General features: G+C 43.5%; 1 protein-coding gene across 1 annotated transcript in view; it reads right to left on the bottom strand.

Moving 5' to 3' along the window:
- Window positions 1-24287, bottom strand: part of Rcl1 (RNA terminal phosphate cyclase-like 1) — a 44451-nt gene extending 20164 nt beyond the window's left edge. Inside the window, exons 1-5 of the mRNA NM_001399456.1 lie at window positions 24067-24287; window positions 6492-6563; window positions 3583-3758; window positions 631-705; window positions 245-369 (exon numbers count right to left, since the gene is read on the bottom strand). Coding sequence (NP_001386385.1) covers window positions 245-369; window positions 631-705; window positions 3583-3758; window positions 6492-6563; window positions 24067-24202 — 584 coding nt within the window. The 5' untranslated portion in view covers window positions 24203-24287. The remainder of the gene's footprint in view (window positions 1-244; window positions 370-630; window positions 706-3582; window positions 3759-6491; window positions 6564-24066) is intronic.
- Window positions 24288-24528: the final 241 nt, after the last annotated feature.

Genomic DNA, 24528 nt, shown 5'->3' with positions numbered 1-24528 from the left:
TTTACATGTCCCACTGGAGCTATGGTTTACAGAATTATTTCCATTCCCAGATACTGGAGTATTAAAGGAAGAAAAATGAGTCAATCTTGTCACTGTCAGGCAGATAATAAAACATATCTCAACTAGTACAATTCGCCATTGACACTGATGAGGCTTTGCCTACAGGGTAAACAGTGGGAAGACGAGCGAGCGCTGTCATCTTCACGAGGCAAGAGGGGAATAAGGACTCTAATGCAAAGGATACGCCATTCCTCTGATGCGCTTGATTTTCCCTGGGTCTGTGAGCTGGACAGGCTTCAGGACCTTCCTCACGGGGCAGGAGAAAAGCACTTCACCTCCTCCTCCAGGAGGCATTCCCCGTCGCAAGATCTGCTCAGAGTGGTGAGGAGGAGACGAGAGAGAGCAGACAGGAAAACATGGGTTCCCCTGGCACCCCAACCTAGGAAGGTTAAGTCATTCCCAACAGCAGCACCCACCAGGGGAAGAACACACTGCTGGCTACTGTTAAAGGTCTCTCAGCTCCAGTTTGACGCACTGGTTAGGAGGCCTCATCACTTATCACACGTTTCTTCCAATGAATTAAATAAAAATGTTCGAGATTCATGCAGCCAGCAGTTTACATATTCTCACCTTTAGCTCAAATGACTCTCCATCAATCCCAAACTGTTTCAGTAGAGGAAGTGCTGTTGCCTTAAGAACATCAACCTGTAAGTTATTTCAAGGAATTTTTAATTAAACTTTGAACATGTAGCTAGAGTCCAAGTGGCAAACAAAACTCAAGAAACTGCTGGATTCACACAGAAAACACACTGGGACCTCTGCTCATTCTCACAGGTATCACACACATAACATTACTCTAGTAATTTATCAATAAGTACTATGTTATTTTATAAAGTTGTTTCCAATATACATAACAAGTATACTCTTTAACACTTAAGAGTTGGTGTCTCTCCAGGTCAGAGCAAGGCAAATGAACCCCTCTGTTTACCTAAGAGTCCTGATATAGGTGCTGATTCTATGTGGGGGGTTGGAAGGAGCCTTAGAGGGAACAACGGCCTCGAAATGCATGAAGCACCGAAACCCCCCATTGGTAATCACAGAAGCACTGACAGTTCTGTATCTAGAGCTCCTAGAAGACTCTGGGGAGGTGGCCCTATGACTGGAAGCAAGGGTAATGGCAACTTGAGCAGAAGAGACCAGAAGCCCTAGTCCTGGTCCCAAGCTCAGCTTCTATGAGCTTCACGTGAGGGAGGATGGGCAGGAGTGGGGGGCGGGGGATATCACAGAATCTGAACTTCCTGTCTCCACAATGCCACAAGTCCAACAGGCTGATTCAATTAAATGATCCTCCAATAAGGCTCCAAGGGCAAGATGGTGGTCAGAAGTAGAAATGATATACAGAGCCTAGGAACTAACTCATGCAGAATGGATAGGGTGTCGCAGGGGCAGGATCTGGCAAAACTATTAAAGATTAGCCAATTTAACTAAATATTAAAAGTAAATACATCTAAAAGGAGAAATAAGAAATGCGTCATTGGGTGATTTTGTCCTTGTAGGAAACTATACAGCGTCCTTATACAAACCTAGATGATACTCTATTCCAGGATTCCCTAAAGCCCAGAGAGTGGTTTTCCTTCATAGTAACTCTCCCTAATTGCTCCATCTTGACAGCCTTCTCATGTTGAAGTTGTCACTATAATGCTGGTAGAAGACAGGACCCTCTAGAGGTGACAGAGTAATGTGAATGCAGTCTTCATTAACAGATTATGGACAGTATCAGGGAAGTGGCCTAGTTATTTTTGAAACTAGCTTCTGATACACGGTTAGGTTTGGCTGGATGTCTGTCCTGCCACGCCATGCCCATCACCATGTTACAATGTGCACCAATTCCTGAATTCCCCAGCTTTTAGAAAAGTTTTAATTTATCAACTACCTAGTCTCAGGTACTTTGTTATAGCAATGCTCATCAGACTAAGACGCAGACTCCTCAGCTGCACATCTCATAGGGCCAGCTTCTGCCTTCCAGCTTCCAGCTACCCATCCCAAGAGAATGAAAGTTCTTGAAACCCATTCTTTATACAGAGAACAGAACCATGGAGAACAGAGGAAATGCCTGAACTGAAGATCCCATAGGCTGAGGAAATTACTCTTTACCCAAGATCAACCACCTTTGTTTTAACCTAGGCTAGTCAGGTTGAACCAAGGTCATTTTAGCCATAGGTGGCAAAAGTAAAGCAGTCCCTGACGTGAAATCGAGTCTACATAAAAGCACTATTTCCGGGGAACTGAGCAACTCTCTGTCACTAACATATAAAGTGTTTTCAAGACCTTGTTTAAGATAGTGTGTGTGGCCATTAGCAATCAGAATGGGTATGAAACATGGAGCACAGTGCTCACACTCCAATCCTGTATCTGCCCACAATCCAAAAGCACAGATGCCTCCTCTCCCATTTAAAGTGAAGGAACCACTTCCTAGAATCTCGAGACAACGTGGGGGAGGGTCAAGAAGCTCTAATGTAAATTTTATACAGGCTGCATGGCATTCTTTCACCCACAGCTAAAAGCTGCAAATCTTGAGCATTCTTTGAAGAGTCCATGTAGTTAAGTTTCCCAGAATTGAGGAAGAGGTTCCTGACTACCCAAGAATACATTAACCATATGGGACCATTGGTAAGTGTGAGCAGTCACCATTCTGAAAAAAAGTCAGAAACCTTGCAACACCTTGCAGCTACCGCAGAAGCTACCGTGTGTCTATAGAGAAGACTGGGGCCCCTTCAGTGGGGACTTTATAGCCCCGAAGCCTCTTCTAATCAATAAGTATCCTAAACTGAGAACTCCATCCCTCCCCACAGGATGTCACTGACAGCCATGGTGAACAAAATGAAACCTCGTGTTGGGTATTAAACTATTTTCCTCCTATCTACAGAAAGGTGACCTGCTCAGTGAGAAGCTTGCTGTTCCCCATGCCTATCAACACTCAAGAGATTCCTTCCCTGCCCTCATGCCCACTGTGTCTGAAACCTCTTAGGTGAAAAGTCCTTGAATTCATGGCTGAGGCCAGGATAGGGCAGGATTATACAGTGGCAATAACCAGAGATATCATTTCCTCATTTCCTGTCCAAAATTTTGATGTGCTGCCCTCTAGCCTTGGTGTTCTAGAGACTTCACCAGTTTCTATCTGACTGTGGCCAGCAGAGCCAGATTCCACGTCCAACAGGATGGGGCAGCAAGCATCTGTTTGAAAGGTTTGTAGACACAACAAAGAAAGGTACTTTGGGGGCTGGGGATTTAGCTCAGTGGTAGAGCGCTTACCTAGGAAGCGCAAGGCCCTGGGTTCGGTCCCCAGCTCCGAAAAAAAAAAAGAACCAAAAAAAAAAAAAAAAAGAAAGGTACTTTGATGAATGTTAGTTGATGACTACAGGCCTTGATTCATCTGTGTCTTGGAGTGAATTAATTAACCTGTAAGCTTCAAGGCAAACAGAAAAAGAAACAAAACTGTGCTTCTAAGAAACTTCTTTCTAAAAACTTGGGCTGTAACAACAGACAGGAAAAATGACACCACAGTCTGACCTCAGTACTCACCGAAGGATCAACCTGGTCATTGGTCACTCCTCGAAGAACAATTTTTAATGGGTGTTTCATAAACGGGGCCAGGCAAAGCAGAGCTTCCAGGTAATAGCCAATGCCACGGAGGACACTGCAGTCGTGCTCCACGGACCCGCCATACAGGAGGCCAGGCTGGTAGTATAAGGTTGTTCCTTAAACCAAGAGGAAAACAAACAAAACCACGAGTGATGGAGCAGGAACAAAAGAAGAATCAAGATGGCAATGAATGTAGTAAGTTCCAAGGGGAACCTAGCTAAGGCATCCAGGGAGCTCAAAACGCCATTCCTAAGAGTCTACACTTCATGTCAAAAGCTGATTCACTACCACCAAGCCTCAGGAAAATAATAAACTGTGGATAAAATTTAACATCAGTAATACATAAACTCCTCTCTAAGCTAGCTAAGCTGCCAGTCACAGTAGAGCACAGAGGCACCAAACAGACACCAAGCTCTGGGCACACTCAGACTGCTGGTGACAGGCCTGAGGACCATGGTCTCAGCATGCCAGCAGCCTCGTCCTGTACACTTCCCTCAAATGGGGTCTCCCACATACCCCACTTAGCAAACAATACCACACGATGTAGGTTCTTGTGATACCCTATATCATCGGTGGCAGCCATTTTAATTTGGTATTGGTTAGTGATATTGTGATACCCTATACCATCGGTGGTAGCCATTTTAATTTGATATTGGTTAGTGATATTGTGATACCCTATACCATCGGTGGCAGCCATTTTAATTTGATATTGGTTAGTGATATTGTGATATCCTATACCATCGGTGGCAGCCATTTTAATTTGATATTGGTTAGTGAATATCTCAACTGATTTTGTGTTACTGGACACAGCATTATCCTAGTTCAGTTTTTCACATATTCGTAGTAAGGAAGCCAAATACAATATCCTGGATGGTTTCAGAGTAAACAGATAGACGAGTGTCTCTTCTGCTCAGTCTTTTATCTTGTCTCTGGAATACTTACCAAAATAAAACCATTAGAGGAAGGAAATATACTCAGATACACAAAATGAAATATCTCTTGGAAATTTTATAAAACAAATAGGTTTTCTAAATCCAAACACCTCCAGCCAGGTTCGTATTCCGATCAAAGTTACCAACATTCCTGTACCAACATTATGTATTAAGTCCCAACGACAGACTTTAGGTAGAGAAGCTGAAAGGGGGTGTGTCATTCTGTTCACACCTGCAAATTCACCAGATAGGTCATCATCCTGGGGACAGGAATGGCATACACAGGGGCATGTGATGGCTAGACAGCACTGTCAGCGTACCATACTATGAGACTGGTGACAATGTCTCTGCCTGTGCCTGGGAAGGAGTCTACAGAGGGCTAGCTTCAGGACAGCCACTCTGAGGGAGCAGTGCCACCATGAAGGTCAAGGGCCTGAACTGAACGAAAGGATAAAGAAGAGCGGACTAACATTCTTTATTCTTTCTCTTACCCCAAGCCTGCCAGTCTGTCAACTACTGAGCTGGACCATACCCTCTCTGCCACCTGAAATCCTAACGCAACTGGAAAGGGATAGGAAATCTTCTCCCTGGGCCTGCTCTCCATTAGGTGTGGCTGAATGCAGACAGAGACCAGCATATCAACCTGGTCCAATGCCACGTATACCTCCAAATTCGCCTTCTTTCATAAGAGAGTCAACATACAGTAAAGGTTAAAGAATCCTTTCTAGAATGTAGGTATATAGTTCACAGAGTCGACCAAAGGATGTCTGTCCTACTTCCTATTATTTAAATAAATGACTCTGCATGTACACAATGAAGCACTAAACTGTGACCCCCACAGAACAGAGTGCCTGGCACAGGACAACAGGAAGCACCAGCAACACAACATCAGAAGTACAATCCACTGGGCTGTGACATGGCTCAGGGAAGAGTCTAGAAGAGGAAGGGGCTGAAGGGACTGCCACATTTCTTAAGTACATTTGTATAAACTTGAAACAACATTTTAAGGGTATAGATTTTAGTACCCATAACAATGTAGTACATCTGAGAATTTATTGTAAGAATTCAACATAATTGCACAGGTAGACAGGCTTCAGGAAATTTATGTATATGCTAAGTATGCCAGAATAGGGTGCTCACTTTTGTCTGAAATAGTCACTTGTCCACTTCTCTAAATCAAGTGGGTTTCCCTTATTTGTTTTCTTCTAGTGCTGAGAGGTAAACCTAGAGCCTTGAGCAAGCTAAGCATGCACTGTGAGAGAGAGAGAGAGAGAGAGAGAGAGAGAGAGTATGTGTGAGTGTGTATGTGTGTATGTGTGTGTGTATGTGTGAGTGTGTATGTGTGTGTGTGCGTGTGTTTGTGTGAGTGTGTGTGAGTGTGTGTGTGAGCTCACACCTTATGGTATACTTGTGTTTGTACCTATATAATCATATGTGTGCATGTGTGTGTATGTGTGTGTGTGCGTGTGTTTGTGTGAGTGTGTGTGTGAGTGTGTGTGTGTGTGTGTGTGTGTGTGAGCTCACACCTTATGGTATACTTGTGTTTGTACCTATATAATCATACCAGAAATACACTGGGTCCTTCCACTTGAAACTAATATATTAATAAACTTTTTACTACATAACAAACTTTTATTACACTCTCCACTTAGCACTTACTTACTTGGGTTAATTTCAAAAGGTCTTCCCTGAACATTCATGAAGATGGCTTATATAAACACAAAATAGTAAAGTGTTCCACTGCTCTTAACCACTGAGCCATCTCTCCAGTCCCTTATTTTATTTTATTTTATTTTATTTTATTTTAGTAAAGTGTTTTTAAAGCACAACACGGTATTTATACCACTGAAATGAGAAGCGGAAGAATGTCTAAGTAGTACCTGTAGATGCTTTTAGGAACAGAGAGGAGCAGCTTACCTGTTTGGTTGATTTCAATTCGAGAACCATTAGTTATTTTGTCCAACAGCCTTATAAAGCTTGCTTCAAAATCTGTGAGGGGAAAAGACAATCTTCCATAAGCACTATTTCTAGAAAGGTACTGAGAAGACATTTACTTGTGGTGCCACATCTGGGGCTCCCTCTGGAACTGGGTGACAAGTTCAGTCATGGGGCTCTGAGCAGTGGAAAAGCATTGACGACAACAGTTCAGCTCTCACATCCAACAACAAAAATAAACACATACACTATTCTATCGCCGCTCTAGGATGTTGACTTCACCCACATAGATCCTGTCAAAAAGCTGGTTATGGTGACACACAGCTTTAACCCTGCACTTGAAAGGCTAAACAGGTAAATCTGGCTGTAAGGCCTGCCTGATTTTTACAGCAAGCCCCAAGTAGCCAAGGCAGCCCAGTGAGACCCTGTCACAAAACAAACAACCAAAGCTAGTCAATTTTGGTGGCTTGAATAAGGTTGGTCCAGGGAGTGGTACTGGGGTGGGGGGGCGTCTGGGGGGAGTGTCACCTTGCTGGAGTAGGTGTGGCCTCGTTGGAGGAAGTGTGTCACTGTGGGGATGGGCTTTGAGACCTTTCTCCTAGCAACCTGAAGAGCAAGTCTTCTCCTGTCTGCCTTCAGATCATGACTCTTAGCTCCTCCAGAACCATGTCTGCCTGGATGCTGCCATGCTCCCACCTTGATGATAATGGACTGAGCCTGTAAGCCAACCCCAATTAATTGTTGTCCTTATAGGAGCTGCCTTGGTCATGGTGTCTGTTCACAGCCTATGAAAGACCTCGAGGGAGCATGCCGACCCTGGTAGTCTGATTGACACCTGTCCCTCATACTCTGTACTCTCAGCATCTGAACACCCGGAGCCCAGTCTGGCCAGGTTTAGGGGCTGTGGCTTTGCTGGGGGAAATACGTCACTGGAGAAGGGCTTTACATGCTTAAAGACTTGCACCATTTCTAGTTCACTCTGCTTCCAGTTTGGTTCAAAGTGTGAGCTCTCAGCTTTGTGCCCCAGCCACTGCGTCTGTTGCATGCTGCCATGCCTCCCCATGATGAAGGACTCTCTTCACTATGGAACTATTAAGCCCAGAATGCTCTAGTTGCTTTAGTCATGGTGTAAAAGGCAGAGAAGTAATTAGAATGCCCAACAAGGGAGAAACAGCACCAAGTACAGTGGGTTTTTAAAATGGAAGTTATCTCCTCTCCAGAGCAATCTAGGAGGATATTAAGTAGAATCCACCTACAGTTTCACAGATGACAAGTCTCCTTTCTCCCTCTCTCTGTCTGACTAGCTCAGTTTTATTGTTCTGTTTTGTTTTTCATTAAAAGATTACCTCAGGGTCTGGGAGGCTGCTCATGGGGTGCACCTGAGTTCAGATTCTTCCTGTGTCAATGCTGACGCCTCACCTGTAATCCCAGAGTGTGGAAAGTGGAGACCAGCTACAACAAAGACTGCCAAGAGACCCCTCTAACTATGTTTAAAGTGAGGGATGATCTAGGAAAATTCCTAATGTCAACCTTTGGCCTTCACATGCACACAAATGTACACCAACACATGTGCAAAACTAAACTTTTTAAAAATAATTTATTTCATTTTATCTTATGTGCATTGGTGTAAGGGTGTCAGATCTCTTAGAACTAGAGTTAAAGACAGTTGTGGGCCACCATGTGGGTGCTCAAGACCAAAGCACAGTTCTCTGAAAGAATAGCAAGTGCCTATAACTGCCAATCAATTGGTCCAGCCTCTCACATTTGCTTTAATAGGTATTATCCAAAATGTACTAACTTGTCAAAAGCTAGGCATGACGGATTCATGCCTGTAATCCCAGCATCTGGGAGGCTGAGGTAGGAGGACTATTATGAGGTTGGAGCCAACCTAAACACATAGTTCCAGACAAGCCAACACTTCAGTGTGAGAAGGAACAAACAAGAACACTGGCGATTCTTTTAAAGAGGAAGGGATGAAGGAAAGAGTAGATACAGAAGGAACCTTAAGTGTGACAGGAAACTACTTCCTGGAGCCTTTCTCCCTGCCTCCCCAACTTTAACTTCCTATTCTTTAACAATAGGGAGACCAATTCTCCTGCCTAGACAGATCCCACCCTGTAATACACTAGCACCACAGAAGCACATCAACTGACCCCAAAGGGAGAGCCAATCACCTGAGCAGTTCTCATCTACCCTCTCATTACTTAGTGTGGCCCAACTCCTCTCAGAGCAGATTCTGCAACTGTTCAAAGAGCATTGGGCCAAAAGTCAGAAAGATACCATTAAACCTTAAAATGGACAAAAGTGGTGAACACAGTGTATGGCCATTAGGGAAGCTTACTTTCAGCCATACATTGCTACTCAGTCTTTATAACACAAGGCAATGGCACCATTCCCACCGCACAGAAAAAAGGCTGAAACCGGAGACTGCCGACTCACCCAACCTGTTCAAATGACAGCAATTGCAGAGCCAGGATTTGAGCCTGCCTGTCTTCCGATGTCAGTGTCCTTAACCACACCAGGACGTTTGTCTCTCCTCCACCCATCACCTCAAAACCAAGGCCTTACCATAGGAAACCCCAACTCATCTACAGAATGAAGGGTTCTGCGAGCAGTTGGCTACTACCCCCAACCAACATGCCTTTTAAATAAGAACAGAGCAGACTACAGTAGCCCCCAATCAGCCGGGGGTCTAATTCTCCAGTTTGGGGTCTCTTTCTTTGTTTTTTTAGTCCTAGCTGTCCTGGAACTTGCTCTATAGTCCAGGCTGGCCTTGAAGTCAAACTCAGAAATACTTCTACCTCTGCCTCCCAAGTGCTAGGTTAAAGGAGTGTGTTACCACCACACCAGCTTAACTATGCAGTTTTATTTATACCAGTCAGGCCTATGAGACCTCAGAAGACAAAGGTACCTGCCACCATGACTGATGAGCTGGGTCCTACAGGGTGAAGGGAAGACTGACAAGTAGTCTTCTGACCTTTGCATGCACATATGCAAAATAAATAAGTAAAATGTCTTTTTAAAGTACTACCAGTCAATGACAGTCTGGAAAATTTAAATGGAAAGTTCTGGAAATAAACAATTTTCTTCTGTTCTGCCAGAATATGAATCTTACCTTGATCCAATGCATTAAAGCCATATATCATATATCCCTCCTGCCCACTGGTGACTAAGTCAGCTAGTTATCAGCAGAGGCTCGACATTGTGGTCAAGGCTTCTCTCTTTACCTAATGATGACTCTCAAGCACAAAGTAGTGATGCTAGCAGTGTGGTTATGCTTAGAAGCACACCACATTATGCTACTAGATACTATACGCATCATGTATTTTTGTATATGGAAAAAGTTTACCAATCTTAGCCCTAGGGAGACTGGGGCAGGTGGATCAAGAGTTCAAGTTCCATGTAGAATACACAGCAAACACCAAGCCACCCTGAACTACACAGTGGACCCTGTCAAGAATAAAACAAAGCATTTGCACAACTGGAATTCAATTCTATGTGTAGTTCAGGCATCAACTGGGATGGGGGAGGGGGTGTGGTGAGGGATAGGAGATGTGGTGGAGGGAGGGGGCTGTCTCAGAACAAATGCCTCAAGGAGAAAGGCTACTAGTACACATCAGAGTGGCTAAACTATAAATAGCACAGCTGTTCACAAGTCTGCAGCTTCAGACACACATACATACATACATACATACATACATACATACACACATACATACATACACACATACATACATACATACATACATACATACTAGAATGTCTATAAGAAGCATGACAGAAATTAAAGTAATTGGAGGATAGAATTCGCTACTTTTTAGAACATCCTATTTCTAAAAACAGGCACAATTTGTATCACAATGCCACTTTCTAGTTGGGTTTATAGCAAGTGCAAAGTAGTCTTCAAAGAAGCAAACGTTTGGTTTGTTCAAACTTTCTAGTTACTTAAAGGAGCAAAGAGGCATTTTCGAGTAAAGCCTAAAATTAAAGTCCCATAGGTCTTATAGATTAAGAAAAGGAAGGAAGAGAAGGAAGAGCTCGAGGGACAAGGAAGGAAAGAGGGAGGGAATTTTAAGTCATTTTGTTTTGCAATCCTTGGGTGCTCTTAATCTCGACCTCAGTCAGAAGTGATCACTTGGCAGGAACATGAGTAGGAAGAGAATGGCACCTAAAAACCCTCCAGGCAGGATCATCCTGGGTCACACAGGCTCCCTCAGAAAGCCAGCTTCGGAGCTAGTTCCAGAGTGCTCCCAGCAGGGGAGGCACAGCTCCATCACCAAGTGTCCTAAGGACAGAGCCAATTCCCCACCCTCTGCCAAGATACACAAGATTCTTGCCCATTCACCTACCACACCTGGGACTTCCCGTCAGGATTACTCCTTGGGGACGAAAATTACAGGCAGTTGAAAAACGTAGGGGGAAGATTTCAAAACCAAGCACAGTGTTGCTACACTGTTTGGGAATTCACAGTGTAACTCAGGGCAAGATGTGGCTGCCACCAGAGACACGGCAGACAGCTGTGAAAAGTTAGAAGTGCACAGACATTGACAAGGCCTACTTCTTGTCCAGGATGAGGTCACACAGGTTCATGGTACAATCTTTTAAGACGGTTTTACTTTGAGGTTAGTACTACAAGTACCCTAGAATCATCTTGAAGGCCCAGATTTATGCTTTTAAACAAGGGTCATCGACACTCCCATCTGAGGCAGGAGGACCAAACTTTAAAGTCAATCTGGGCTCGAAAGACAACCCTTGTCTCAAAAAGTAAAATAAATAAAAATAAGAAGGAGCTAATTTGTAGACCCTGTTTGCTTTTCTGAGACAGGGCCTCACTATACATTTATGTATGTATGTATGTATTTTAAATATTTGTTTATTTATATATCAGATTTAATATACACTTAGATAAACATTTATAATATAATTATATATATAATATATAAAAATGTTTATAATATTGAATATAAGCCATGGAATTCATTAAGTAGACCAGGCTGGCGTCAAACTCAGAGATCCACCTAAAAAGACCAAATTTCAATGAACTAATACTTAACAGCTCCAATTTCACATTATTCTAACTCAAATGTCTACATATTGGAATAGCATATCCACAGCAGTCCTCAGCTAGCATGAGTCACCTCCAAGTTACAATAAGAAAGCCTGTAGAAATATTATGATGCAGATGACTATGTAAAAAAAAAGTGTGTGTGTGTGTGTGTGTGTGTGTGTGTGTGTGTGTGTGTGAGAGAGAGAGAGAGAGAGAGAGAGAGAGAGAGAGAGAGAGAGAGAGAGGTGGGGGGAGGGAGAGGGAGAGGGAGAGAGAGAGAGAGAGAGAGCGCAAGCGAGAGCGAGAGCAATTATGATAAAAACAGAGCCTGGAAAAAGACAAAAGTTAGTGACACTGGTTGTTTCAAGTTGAGCCTAGAAAACAGACTCTAAATTCCTTTCTTCTTTCTAAACTTTGAATCAAAATGGACTCAGCTGCCCCTTAACCACACCATGTCATATGTTTTTAAGTACATAAAATCCAATTACTTTTTCACACAATTTAAAAACTAAAGGATGATGTGAAATTCTTTAATTCACAAATATCGAATTCTGTGATACTATTCAGTCATTGAGAATGTTTAAAAGGCTGAACTGTAGGCTATGACTGTAACCTCAGAACTCAAGAGGCTGAGATAGGAAGAAATGACTTCCAAGTCAGCCTGGACTACAGAGTAAAACCATGCCTCAAAAACTGGAAAAGAGGGGTGGGGGGAGAGAAAAAAACTGAAAAAGAAAAAAATAACAGTTGAAAGGAATTATTAAATGACACAAAATATTTATACTACATAAGAGAAGGGTTAAAAGGAGCACATTCAATGTGGTTTCAAGTTCTCTAGGAAATAACTGGAAAGCACTAAGTACCTTAGTGTTGTCGCTTTCCCCATTAAGTCCTAAAGACAGAAATTACAAATACACTCTCAGTTCTCAGTTAAGAGATGCCCAATCACTAAGAAAAAGGTACATTTGTCTATGAGATTATGTAACACTTTTATCATTTCCTGACCTGTATAATTCTTACGGAGACAGGACATTTTTTCTGGAAAAGCTACAGACTGTAATACAATACCTTAAACAGAAACACAAACCATGGGAGCATATGGAGGGTCCACTACAGCCAAAGTCACCACCCTAACGCACGCCTTGGAAGGAGGAAGCGCAAGCCGAGGATGAACTGAGTGCTTATAGAAATATCTGGAAGCCTGCTTCCTGGAAAATGGAAATGTTTTATGGTCTAGGAATTAAGTGTGTAATCTATACCAATTACTTTAAATTCCGAACCATAAGAACAGTTTCCCCAAAGTATTACTTTTATAACATAAATGTGAAACTACAATTTTTACTCATACATGCAAATTTTCCATATAATTTGGTTTTCTTATATGAAACTGTGAAAGAAATAAAATCAACAACACTGACACCAGGGATCCGAACTCACATTCTCATGCTTGCAAGCTGACTTCACCAACTCAGCTAGCTCTGCCCTCCCTCAGGATTAAGAGCTTTTATAACAAGCTAATTTCTATTACTACATGTATAATTAAGAAAGTACACAAAACACAAAAGACACAAAGAGATCCAACCCAAAGAGAAAGAAAATGTATCACTACTGAAGAGCAGTGAAGTCCTTAGAAACTTTTTCAGCATTCAGAGAAAAATACAATTATTGGTAAAGTACATATTCCAAAGTACACTAAGAAAACACAAGAAGAGGGCAAGTCAGTAGCGAACATCAATTTTCAAAATAACCTAAAGTACAAGCTAATGTAATTTAACAAAACGGATCAAAATCCCCAAATAACACCTAAGAAAACAGATACCATCATCATCATCATCACCATGATCACCATTATCACCACCACCACCACCACCACCACCACCACCATCATCATCATCATCATCATCATCATCATCATCATCATCATCATCATCATCATCATGTATTTTCCAACTACCCTCTCTAATAAGAAGGATGCACCTTAAGTCAGATTGGGTGACTAGCTCTCTTTCTAATAAAAAACAAAAAACAAATAAATAAACAAACAAAAACAATGAAGAGGAAACCTAAGAATTCTGTTACAGGCTAGAGAGGTGGCTCAACAGTTAAGAGCACTGAATGTTCTTCTAGAGGACATGGGTTCACCGAAAGATCTGACCCCTCACAGGCATACATACAGGCAAAATAGCACATACATAAAATAAAAATAAGTTATTTGGGCTGGAGAGATGGCTCAGTGGTTAGGAGCACTGGCTGCTCTTCAGAGGTCCTGAGTTCAAATCCCAGCAACCACATGGTGGCTCACAAACATCTGTAATGAGATCTGATGCCCTCTTCTGGTGTGTCTGAAGACAGCAACAGTGTACTTATATATAATAAATAAATCTTTAAAAAAAATAAGTTATTTAAAAGAATAACTATGCTACTACTAAGTGCAGCACTAAACATATAAATAAGGGGGAAATCACAGTCTACTGCTGAAAAACATCTGATAAAATTCAGCTCTGTACATTCTGTTTTGAAAGGCATGGAGCATTTACTAAACTAAGCAAAGGGTTTGTTTTTAAAATAGAAGCCTGAGTTCAAGAATGGAGAAATCTTCCTTAGTCATGGGGAAATCCATACTAAAACATCCAGGCAGTGCTGAGCTACAAATACAATAGATTTTTTTTTCCTCTGTACAGAATGTATCTGTGTTTAATTTGAAAATTCAGTAAGAGATCAACAATAACTCCTCATAAAACAGAATGACTTCAAGAAAATACTGAAAGTTATGGGAATGTGCCATGTCTCAAAATGCCTTTCTGCACTCCCTGCACCACCTTCGCCTTCCTCAGAGAGCAGTGCTCCCTGGTATGAGGTAAGGCGAGCACTGCACTGTGGTTCTAAGTACTGGGACACTTCTGTAACTGGATTTGGGGGCAGAGTCACAACTTATGCCCCAAGTCAAATCCAGTCACCCAAATAAAAGTGGAAAGTGGAAAAGAAAGATCTATTCACATGGCTACATTGGGAAAAGAGGAAAGGGATTGAGCAAACCCAAGCCTTCAGGATTCTAAGTGAGATGGATGTTTAAACAGAGGGTCAAGAATCTGCACATTAGGGCTGGAGAGATGGCTCAGCCGTTAAAGGCTAGGCTCACAACCAAAAATATAAGAATCTGCACATTAGGCAGATAAAGATGGTCCCAACTAGCACTGACCTATCATCGCCAAGGCTCTAACCAGCAGAAAGTCTCTACCCAACAAAAGCAGACTAGACAGTTCTTCTAAGTGACCACAAATTTATACCAAAATAGACTTAAAAAAATTCAACCAATTTAAAATAATTAAAATCATAGTGATGTCTTCATACCATAATAAAGTTAAAATCAGTACCACAAAGAAAGCAAGAGATGATCTAAACACTGGGAAATTAGACATACTAGTGAATAACCACGCTTGCCTAGCAAGCGCAAGGCCCTGGGTTCGGTCCCCAGCTCCAAAAAAAAAAAAAGAAAATAAAAAACAAAAAACAAACAAACAAACAAAAAAACTAGTGAATAACCAATCCATGGGCAATGAGAAAGTCCCAAAGTTAACATTTTAAATCACACCAAACTGAAAGAATACCAAACTACAACATTATCACAATGTGTGGGACACAGCTAAAACACTACTGAATGGGGCCGTTTTGTGCACCACATGCTTCTATTAGAAAAGAGACATCACCACTAAACACCTCTAGAACCTAGAAAAAGAAAAGCAAAATAAACCCAAAGCCAGAAAACGAAATAATAAAGCTATAAGCAGAAATTAAATTAATGAATAAGAGAAACTCCCTGAAACAAAGACCTATCCTATCCCTCCCCCCTCTCTGTGACCATGAGAGTGGGTATGAGGGAGGAGGGCAAAGAACAGAACCTCAAATATTCTGGGCTCTACCTGTGAGCTACATCCAAAACTCACAAGAATAGTCATATTTAAAACTGGGCAATGGTGGGGCTGGGGATTTAGCTCAGTGGTAGAGCGCTTACCTAGGAAGCGCAAGGTCCTGGGTTCGGTCCCCAGCTCCGAAAAAAAGAACCAAAAAAAAAAAAAACAAAAAAAAAAAACTGGGCAATGACATGAAGACAGTTCACAAAAAACACTAGATATATGGTGGCGTATGCAAATTAATACATGAAAAATGGCTGCACAGTAAACATGGCCCAGAATGACTAAAAGGAAAAGCATTTCAAATGCTGGCGGGGAGGAGAGAAACTGGAGCCCCTGTGCACTGCTTCTGAGAATATAGAGTGGTGGGCACCCACACGGAGAGTCGGTACCATCTCAAAAGAATGAGAGAGGCAACTGCTGTACAAACCAGCATTTACAACCAAAAAAAGTAAGACTGGTCCTCACAGAAACAAGACCTGGGAGCTGGAGAACTGGCTCAGTGGTTAGAGCACTGCCTGCTCTTCCAGACGACCCGGGTTCTGTTTCCAGCAACCATATAAAGATCCAGAACTATTTGGAACTCCAGTTCCAGAAAGTCTGACATGTCTTCTGACCTCTAAGGGAGCAGGCACACAAGCGACACAGATATCCATGCAGACAAAACACCCATAAGCGTTAGAACAAAAGAGCCATCAGTCAACCAACTATGCAGAACGTTCAAAACTAGAAACGAGCCAGCTGTTCTTCAAATAAAAAGAGAACACGAAAGTGCTATTTTCACTTCATTTTCATATTCAGGAATTTTTTAAAGGGTCAAACTTGCTTTAAAGAAAACTTAAAATAATGTTCACTCTACAACCTATATGCTATATGCTGCCAAGGATAATTATAAATGCAGTCCAACAAACTCCCAAACTTACTTAAAATATCACTTTTTTTGGCTAAAGTATGAATAAACATTGTATCAAATAAAGTTAGACACCGGTGAGGGATCCTTGCTGAATGACTATGGAAAGATGTATTTTCAGTCATCTAACAATCCTGAATGACAAAACTGGAACCAGAAGAGAGATTAGAAGGAATGATAAGAAAGACAACGGACCACGGAGAGTCCTACGAGCAACTTCCCTCTTCCCTTTGATTTGTTAGTTTCCTGGAGGGGGTGGTGGTGGTGTGCACAGCATGGAGGTAGGTAAGAGGGATAAAGTCTGGAGCCATGAAGATAAATTTCACAAGGAGGGATGGGGGGCTGTTGTTCAAGGCAGGAAAATATTCTTTGTAAGAAACTGAAGGAGTTGTCATGCCTTCAGAGCAAGGCAGAGAGGTCTTCTCAATGGGCTTCACTCCACAAGTCCTGAGAATGGTGAGCCGACTGCTGACTCGGAAACCGCCTTCCTCATATAGATTACGGAAGTGCTGCAGGGCTGGGGAGGCAGAGGTCTGAGTGGGTGGTTGCAGAGTCTATATTCCCAGGTACTGCCACAGCAGCTAGGACTCAGACCATCTAGCTCTCTCATTCCATTAGACCTAGTGAACTCCTTATGCCCTTGTGAAATCCACTGGTAAAGACCAGGACGAGCCAGGTGTGGTGATGCATGCCTTTAATCCCAGTGTCCCTGAGGCAGAGGCATGTGGACCTCTGGATCTCTACTGGGAGTGCCAGGACAGCCAGGGCTACACAGACACCTTGCAGGAGAGAGGGTAGGGGACAGGGAAACCTGGGACCAGTGCTTTATAATGCCAATGTAGAATACCCAGTGTCTGTAACAGAAAAATGAGCCCTTCAGGCTGGAGCCCTTGTGAAATAACACTGAACTCCAATTCCATCACTCAGCTACCCTGGTTATTTTACTTTTAGTAAAATGGCAGGAACAACAGAATATTATTTCCTCTGACATGAAGAACAGAAAGAGGCAGTAATAATTGGCTGTTGTGTTCAAGAGTGAATTAAAAATTGCAGGTGATTGTATGTTTGTGATTGTATGTTTGTGATTGTATGTCTGTTGCTTTTGCTTTGTTTAGTGTCTTGACATAAGCTATGACTACTCTGCCTAGCTGACATAGAATTCTCTAAGTAACCCAGGCTAGCCTTTGAGCTACCCTGCTCCCCTTTGGGTGCTGGGTTTATAGCAGGTGTGTGCCACCGTACCAAGTGTCTCTTCAGAGTTAACTGGAACCACCCCAGGATCATCTTTCCTTGGAGTTCAGTTTCTTCCCATTTTTTAAACCTCTCTGCACAGGAAGACAGAAGTTCTACTTAACAGATTCTTTTCTTTGCCTGAAGTCCCAGGGCTTGAGCATGACCTGAGTCTTCATGCACTTTTGAAACCAAGGAGGATCTTCCCTTGCAGCCCAGAATGGCTTCAAACTCAGCCTTCTCTATGGTAGCATAACCTACACTAGCGTGTCTAGCTCCTTGGGCTGTTCAAATGGAGAGAGCTCCATGTTAGAGAAGGCCGTGCTGCGATGAGAGAGGGGCTCGGTGGGATCAATAAGATGGGTTTGTTTGTTTCTCTTTTTAATTGGCTTTTGTTGGGGGGGGCATTACAAGGGTGGAGAGAATATGGAAGGATTTGGAAACGAGGGTGATTGGGATGAATGATGTGAAATTCCCAAAGAATTAATAAAAAATTATGTTAAAAAAGCTTTAGCTATTAAAGTCTACCAGAACAGTTTTCAGTACCAGTACTGACATTTTAATAGAATTATTGCTATTATACAGAATAAAATCTTGACAGTGAGGTCCATCCTATATATTATAGGGTATTATGAGCTTCTTGGGCTCATCCTAGTTGACAATTCCCCCAGTGGCATCCAAAACATGTCTCTAAGTACTGCCATCACACCAGGGGAAGATATGGCCAATGCTATGCAAATATGTAGAAATCAGCACGCAAGAGGGAACCGTCAAAGGACAACATATTTAAATATTTAAATAAAGTTTCCAATGACAGCAGGGAAAGACTTAGAACACCAGACTGCACAACTTTACCCAGTGCTCAGTAGAATGTTAACAAACCAGCTAGTGTCTGTCCCTCCCGCTCACTGGGTCCTGCTCTCTACACCTAAGGAGTTAGTTAGCCCTCACAGAAATCCATACAGCTTGAGCCCATTTTAACAATAGAAAAACCTGAGGTTCAGAAATGAATTTTGTTTTGATATTTCTTTTATGTGTAAGGGTGGGTGTGTATATACAACCAGATGCATGAATAAGTCAGAGGACAACCTGTGAGAGAACTGTGGGACACTCTCGTACACAGACATACACAAAGTGTTGGAGGAGGGGGAGAAGGGGGCTTAAAAGAATTCATTCACCTGTACCAATCCTCACAGCCACCATTTCCACAGTCACAACAGAAGGACATCCAGAATGTCTTCCTTACAACTGCCAGGTTATTCTCTGCTCTGGGTCCACTGAGTTTCTCTACCACACTAGACTCGAACTTTACCATGCTATTCCACTCAAGCTCTTCCTGTTTAGACAAGTGTCCAGAATTCAAATGAAACCAATCACTATCTAGACTCCCCTCCCCAAAGCCTTGCAAATAATGAGGCTCAATAAACTTCTGAATGGTGCTGAGGCAGCCTCCTCCAACATGCACTCCCTTTGGGAGGTTTAAGGAAGCACCTTTGGGATATGGGACTGGTTCTTGCATTCCAGCTAGTGACTTTACTGGGTATTCTATAAGATTGTGCCAAGTTCTATAACCTGAGTCAGGAAGAGGCAGACAGAGATGGAAGATGTTACCAAGATATCCTAAGGTGTCCCTGCTGTGAACAGACACCATGACCAAGGCAGGTCTTACAAAGGACATTTAATTGGGGCTGGCCTACAGGTTCAGAAATTCAGTCCATTATCATCAAGGTGGGACCCTGGTAGCATCTAGGCAGGCATGATGAGAGAGTTTTGAGAGAATTTGGCAGAACTGAGAGTTCTAATCTTCATCTGAAGGCGGTCAGTGGAAGACTGGCTTCCAGGAAGCTAGGACTAGGGTATTAAAGCCCACTTCCACAGTGACACACCCACTCCAACAAGGCCACACCTCCAAATAGTGCCACTCCCTGGGCCAAGCATATACAAACCTTCACATTCCACTCCCTGGCCTTCATAGGCTTGTTCAAATACTGTCTATGGAGGCCATACCTAAACATAGCATAATGCAAAATACATTTAATCCAACTTCCAGAGTCCCCATAGTCTATATCAGTCTCAAACATGTTAAAAGTCCAAAATTCAAAGTCTCTTCTGAGTTTTATCCAATCACTTAACTGTAATTCCCAAGACAAGACAGGAAACCAACTGGGCAAACTCCAAACATCTTCATATCTGATGTCAAAGTGGTCTTCAGATCTCCAATTCCTTTTCGTCTTCATTGATTGCAACAAACTTCTTTCTCCGACTGGTTCTACTCCCTGTTAGCAGCTTTCCTCAGGAGATATCCCACGACTCTGGCATCTTTATCTCCAAGGCAACTTCAACTTCATAGCTTCTTGTTCCAGTGTCTGGGATCTACACATGATCTTCTGGGCTCCTCCAAAGGGCTTGGGTCACATCTTAACCTATGCACTCTGTAGCCCTCTAGGCTCTGGTTGACTCCACTCCACTCCACTGCTGCTGCTGTTCTTGGTGGTCATCCCATGGTCCTGGCATCTCCAATACACTGTGGTCTTCTGCTGCAACTAGGCTTCACCAATAGCCTCTCAGAGGCTCTCTTCACGGTGCCAAGCCTCAAATACTTTGAATGACCCCTTCAGTCCTGGGCCATCAAATGCAACTGAGGCTGCACCTTCACCAATGGCCTTCCCTGGCCTCTCACAGTGTCAAGCCTCAGCTGCTCTTCGTGACCCCTTCATGCCTCCAAAACTAGTACCTTCTGGGCGACACATTTATTACCAAGTACAGCTGCTGCAGAAGGTACAACCTTGGCTATCTTCTGAAACAGCATTTTTGTGTTCTCAGAAAACACTTCCCAGAAGATTTTACCTCAGTGATGCTGGTCTCTTAATCACCACTAAATTTCTTAGCGCCAGCCAACCAGCATCAATTTTCCCAGTAGTTCCTTTTATTCTGGGCTCTAAAGCCAAGGTCATGTTGCCAAAGCTGCCAAATTCTGCTGCTTGCAGGAGCTGGAACATGGATGGCTCCCTTGTTCTATTACACTATCACCAGCTTTCTGTTTTCCAACTCCTTCACTGCCTAAGCTTGGCTGTCCTGGAACTTGCTCTGTAGACTGACTTTGAACTCAGAAATCCGCATCCCTGTCTCCTCAACACTGGAAGTCCAACAAGCCTGGATTTAAATTTTTCTTGTCCCAAAGTCCTACTCCCCTAATTTGTTATCTCCTTGAACACAGGATTGAGCTCCATTTCACTTCCTGGTGCCCTTTAATACGTGCAACCACACATTTTATATTTTTCCTTTCTCACCTTGCTACGCCTTTTTAAAAACGCTCTTGAGACTTAACCAGAGAACAAAGTCTATGATAGGTGTTTCTGAAACTTCCTTTGTCAATGCAATTAATATGAGTCTCTTCACCTTAGCCTCAGACAGACTCTCTAGACAAAGGCAAAAAAACAGCCATATTCTTCCACAAAATACCACAAAAACAGTCTCTAGGCCACACATTGAAATTCTCTACTAAAACCTGGGCCAGGTCCACACAATTCAAATCACTCTCAATAAGTAACAAAGTCTTCCATATTCTTACTAGGATGGCCCATTAAACCCCACTTAAAGCATTCCAATGCTTTCCAAATCCAAAATCCCAAAATCTACATTCTTCCAATCAAAAGCATGGTCAGGCCTATCACTGCAATAACTTAATCCCTGGTACCAACTTCTGTCTTAGGGTTTTACTGCTATGAAGAGACACCATGACCAAGGCAAGTCTTACAAAGGACATTTAATTGGGGCTGGCTTACAGGTTCAGAGGTTCAGTCCATTATCATCAAGGTGAGAGCATGGCAGCATCTAGGCAGGCACAGGACAGGGAGCACTGAGAGTTCTACAACTTCATCTGAAGGCTGCAAATGGAAGACTGGCTTCCAGTTAGCTAGGACTAGGGTATTAAAGCCCATGCCTATAGTGACACACCCACTCCCACGAGACCACACCTACTGTAACAAAGCCACACCTCCAAATAGTGCCACTCCCTGGGCCAAGCAAATACAAACCATCACACAAGGATTGAACTATGAATCCAGATCATGTGTCCAAGGCCACACACATGTGTTTATGTATATGTACATATTTTGCACACTTAACCTATGTATGTATTCACAGGCATGATAAGCCTACAAATTAAAGTTGAGATGTGAATCTAGGTCTCTCTGTAAGTAACCAAACAGTAAGCACTTAAGCCAGCATAAAACCTCAAATGGTAATCTCTGCTACACTAGTACCTTGAGTAAGTGTGTTAGTTAGGTTTTGACACAAACCGGAGTCAGCCGAGGAGAGGAAATTTCAATTCAGAAAGTAGACACATCAGATTGGTCTATGGGCAAGCCTGTAGTACATTTTCTTGTCCACTGTGAATGATGCTCCCCCTGGGCAGGTATGCAGTATATAAGAAAGAAAACAGGGCAAGCCCATAAGCAGGATTCTTTCCTGGTCTCTGGTTTGAGCTCCTACCCTGACTTCCCTTCCTGATCAACTACAACTGTAAATTGAAAAAAAACTCTTCCTCCCCAGATGGCTTTTAGTCAGGGTGTTTTGTCACACCAAAGAACCTTAAGACATGGGGTAAAGCAAATTATTTTCTACAGTGCTGCAACCCATAAAATACCAGCTAGTACTGCCTCCCCAGGTACCAGAATCCCCTAGCCTTTCAGGAAAATGCCAAGGTAAAAGTCCTGCTTTTGAAAGAAACAGGAGCTCACTCATATGTGAGTTCCTAGAAACATTGAAATATTGGAAGGCACCTATCAGTCAACTCTGAATTCTATCTTACAGGCAACATATTTGTAAAAGAAAGCCCAGGTCTCCAGGCTAAAGCATTTTTTATTTAAAAAAATTAAATTAATAATAATAACAACAACAACGACAACAAACTTGTGCCCAGTGGCCATAGCAGAAGCAAGGTCTCCAGGCTGGGGTTGAAAACACAACACAGCCCAAGCAATAAAGTCTCCCAAGGACCAGATGTAAAGCTGGGGTGTAGAGGGAGCGGGGGGAAAGAGTAGTCTCTCAACTTCCGAGGTTTTTGGCTGTTTGCTTTCCGTTTTTGTTTCTGTTAAATGATTTTTTTTTCCCCACAACAGGGTCTGACTATGTAGCTCTGGCTGGAACTCACAAGTGTAGACCAGGCTGGCTTCTAACTCAGACACACACCTGGCCTCTGCTTCCCACTTTTTTGTTTTAAGACAAAAACTCACTGTGTGACCCAGGCTGGCCTTGAACTTGAGATCTTCCTGCCTCGGCACACTGAGTGCTGGGATTGTAAGATCGTGTCGCCAGGCCGGTGTTCAATCCAGCAGTGCAGGGGAGATAGACTTTACTCATCATCTCCCTGAGCCTTCTAGTTGTTTTTCCTTTTCTAACCTTCTATTTCCGTCACCATGCACGAAACTTCAAGAGTGGCAGAAATGGAACTATAAAAACCATTCAGACAGATGATGAAACAGTCTAGCTGTCTAGTACAAAAACCTCTGCAAAAACAAATATACTGGCCCAGGAGGTCTCCTGAACCAACTGCAGCCCGGCTCCACCTTCAGACTACAGACAGGTTTTCTCTTTTTGGTTTTAATTGATTCAGTTGTCATAGTCTGAAGGGATCTGGATGACACCTTTGAACACGTACCTAAATTCTAGGGGAACAGGGGCAAACCAAGGCCATTTAATGAGACATGGGTTCAAATGTTCAACCTATCTATCTACCTTTGTGGGGCAGATAAATCAATAAGAGGTTTGAAGCCTGCAGTTTATTGTCTGGCCTTCCTTTTCCTTAAGTCAAGACGACTCGGTCCATGACATAAAAACTATCTGCTGAGAGTTCTGTAGCAGGCCTGTAATCCCAGCATTCGGGAGGTGGAGGTAGAAGGAAGAGGAGTTGAAGAGCATCCCTCTGTTACACACCTAGTTTGAGGCCAGCCTGGACAACATGAGATTCCAGTTCAAAGAAAAACACAACAAAACCCCATTTCAAAGCTTCTGTACTGCGCACATCGGTGACTAATAGAAACAAGCGCATCAGTTAAAAATAAAATTTTATAATTCATGGGGCGAGGGGGGATAAATAATAGCGACAAGAACTGCTGTCCAAGCTCTCCAGTATCTGTCCATCCACTCACTCAATCACTACATGTTAGTCCAAAAAACTGTTTTTCTCCTGAAAGGTTATGGCGAAAGCAAGAGACTCAAGAGAGGGAAGCGAGTGGGCGATGCCTACGATTCGTAGCAACAAGCTAACCAGGAAAACGTGTAGCTGTTTACTATTCGCGACCAGGAGCCGCAGGGCATCGTTCCACGCGTGGCGCAGCTCGCGGACAGATCTGTCTCCGCGCCGCCCGACCTCCATCCCTCCCACGCGCCCAGCGGCCACTCCGGGCTGCGACCCCGGACACCCCCCCCCCCTCCTCGCGCCCCCTCCCAAGTCACCTCGGAGGCCCGGGTTGTCGTCTCTGGCCCGAATCCTGCGGATCTTGACCGGGCGCCCGCTCAAGGTGGACAGGACCAGCCTCTGGCGCAGGAAGTTACACCCCGCGTAGCTGAGGGAGTGTGCCTGGGTCGCCATGTGCGCACCGTCCGCAGAGGCAGAGGAGCGGGGAGCGCGACCCGGGCCACAGTGGCCCCCGACGCGTCCACGTGGTTTAGAACAGGAAGACAGAGCGACTAGACACCGGGTCAGAGGGGAGCGGGGCGGAGCCAGCGGCCGCTCGCCCGCCTCCTCGCCTAGCTGGGGCGGCCCGGGCGCCGGGGCACACTCTCATTGGCCCACGGGAGAGCTGGGCGTTGCCCTTTCTGCGTCGCCATTGGTCTGCGCTGTAGCTGGGCGGTGCTCCTGCCGCGTCGCCATTGGCCGGTAGTGAAAGAGGGCGGTGCCCGGGCCCCAGCAACAGC

Source organism: Rattus norvegicus, chromosome 1, assembly GCF_021556685.1.
Source record: "Rattus norvegicus strain SHRSP/BbbUtx chromosome 1, alternate assembly SHRSP_T2T, whole genome shotgun sequence".
NCBI classification, from domain to species: domain Eukaryota; kingdom Metazoa; phylum Chordata; class Mammalia; order Rodentia; family Muridae; genus Rattus; species Rattus norvegicus.
This window is presented reverse-complemented; position numbering and strand designations above follow the sequence as displayed.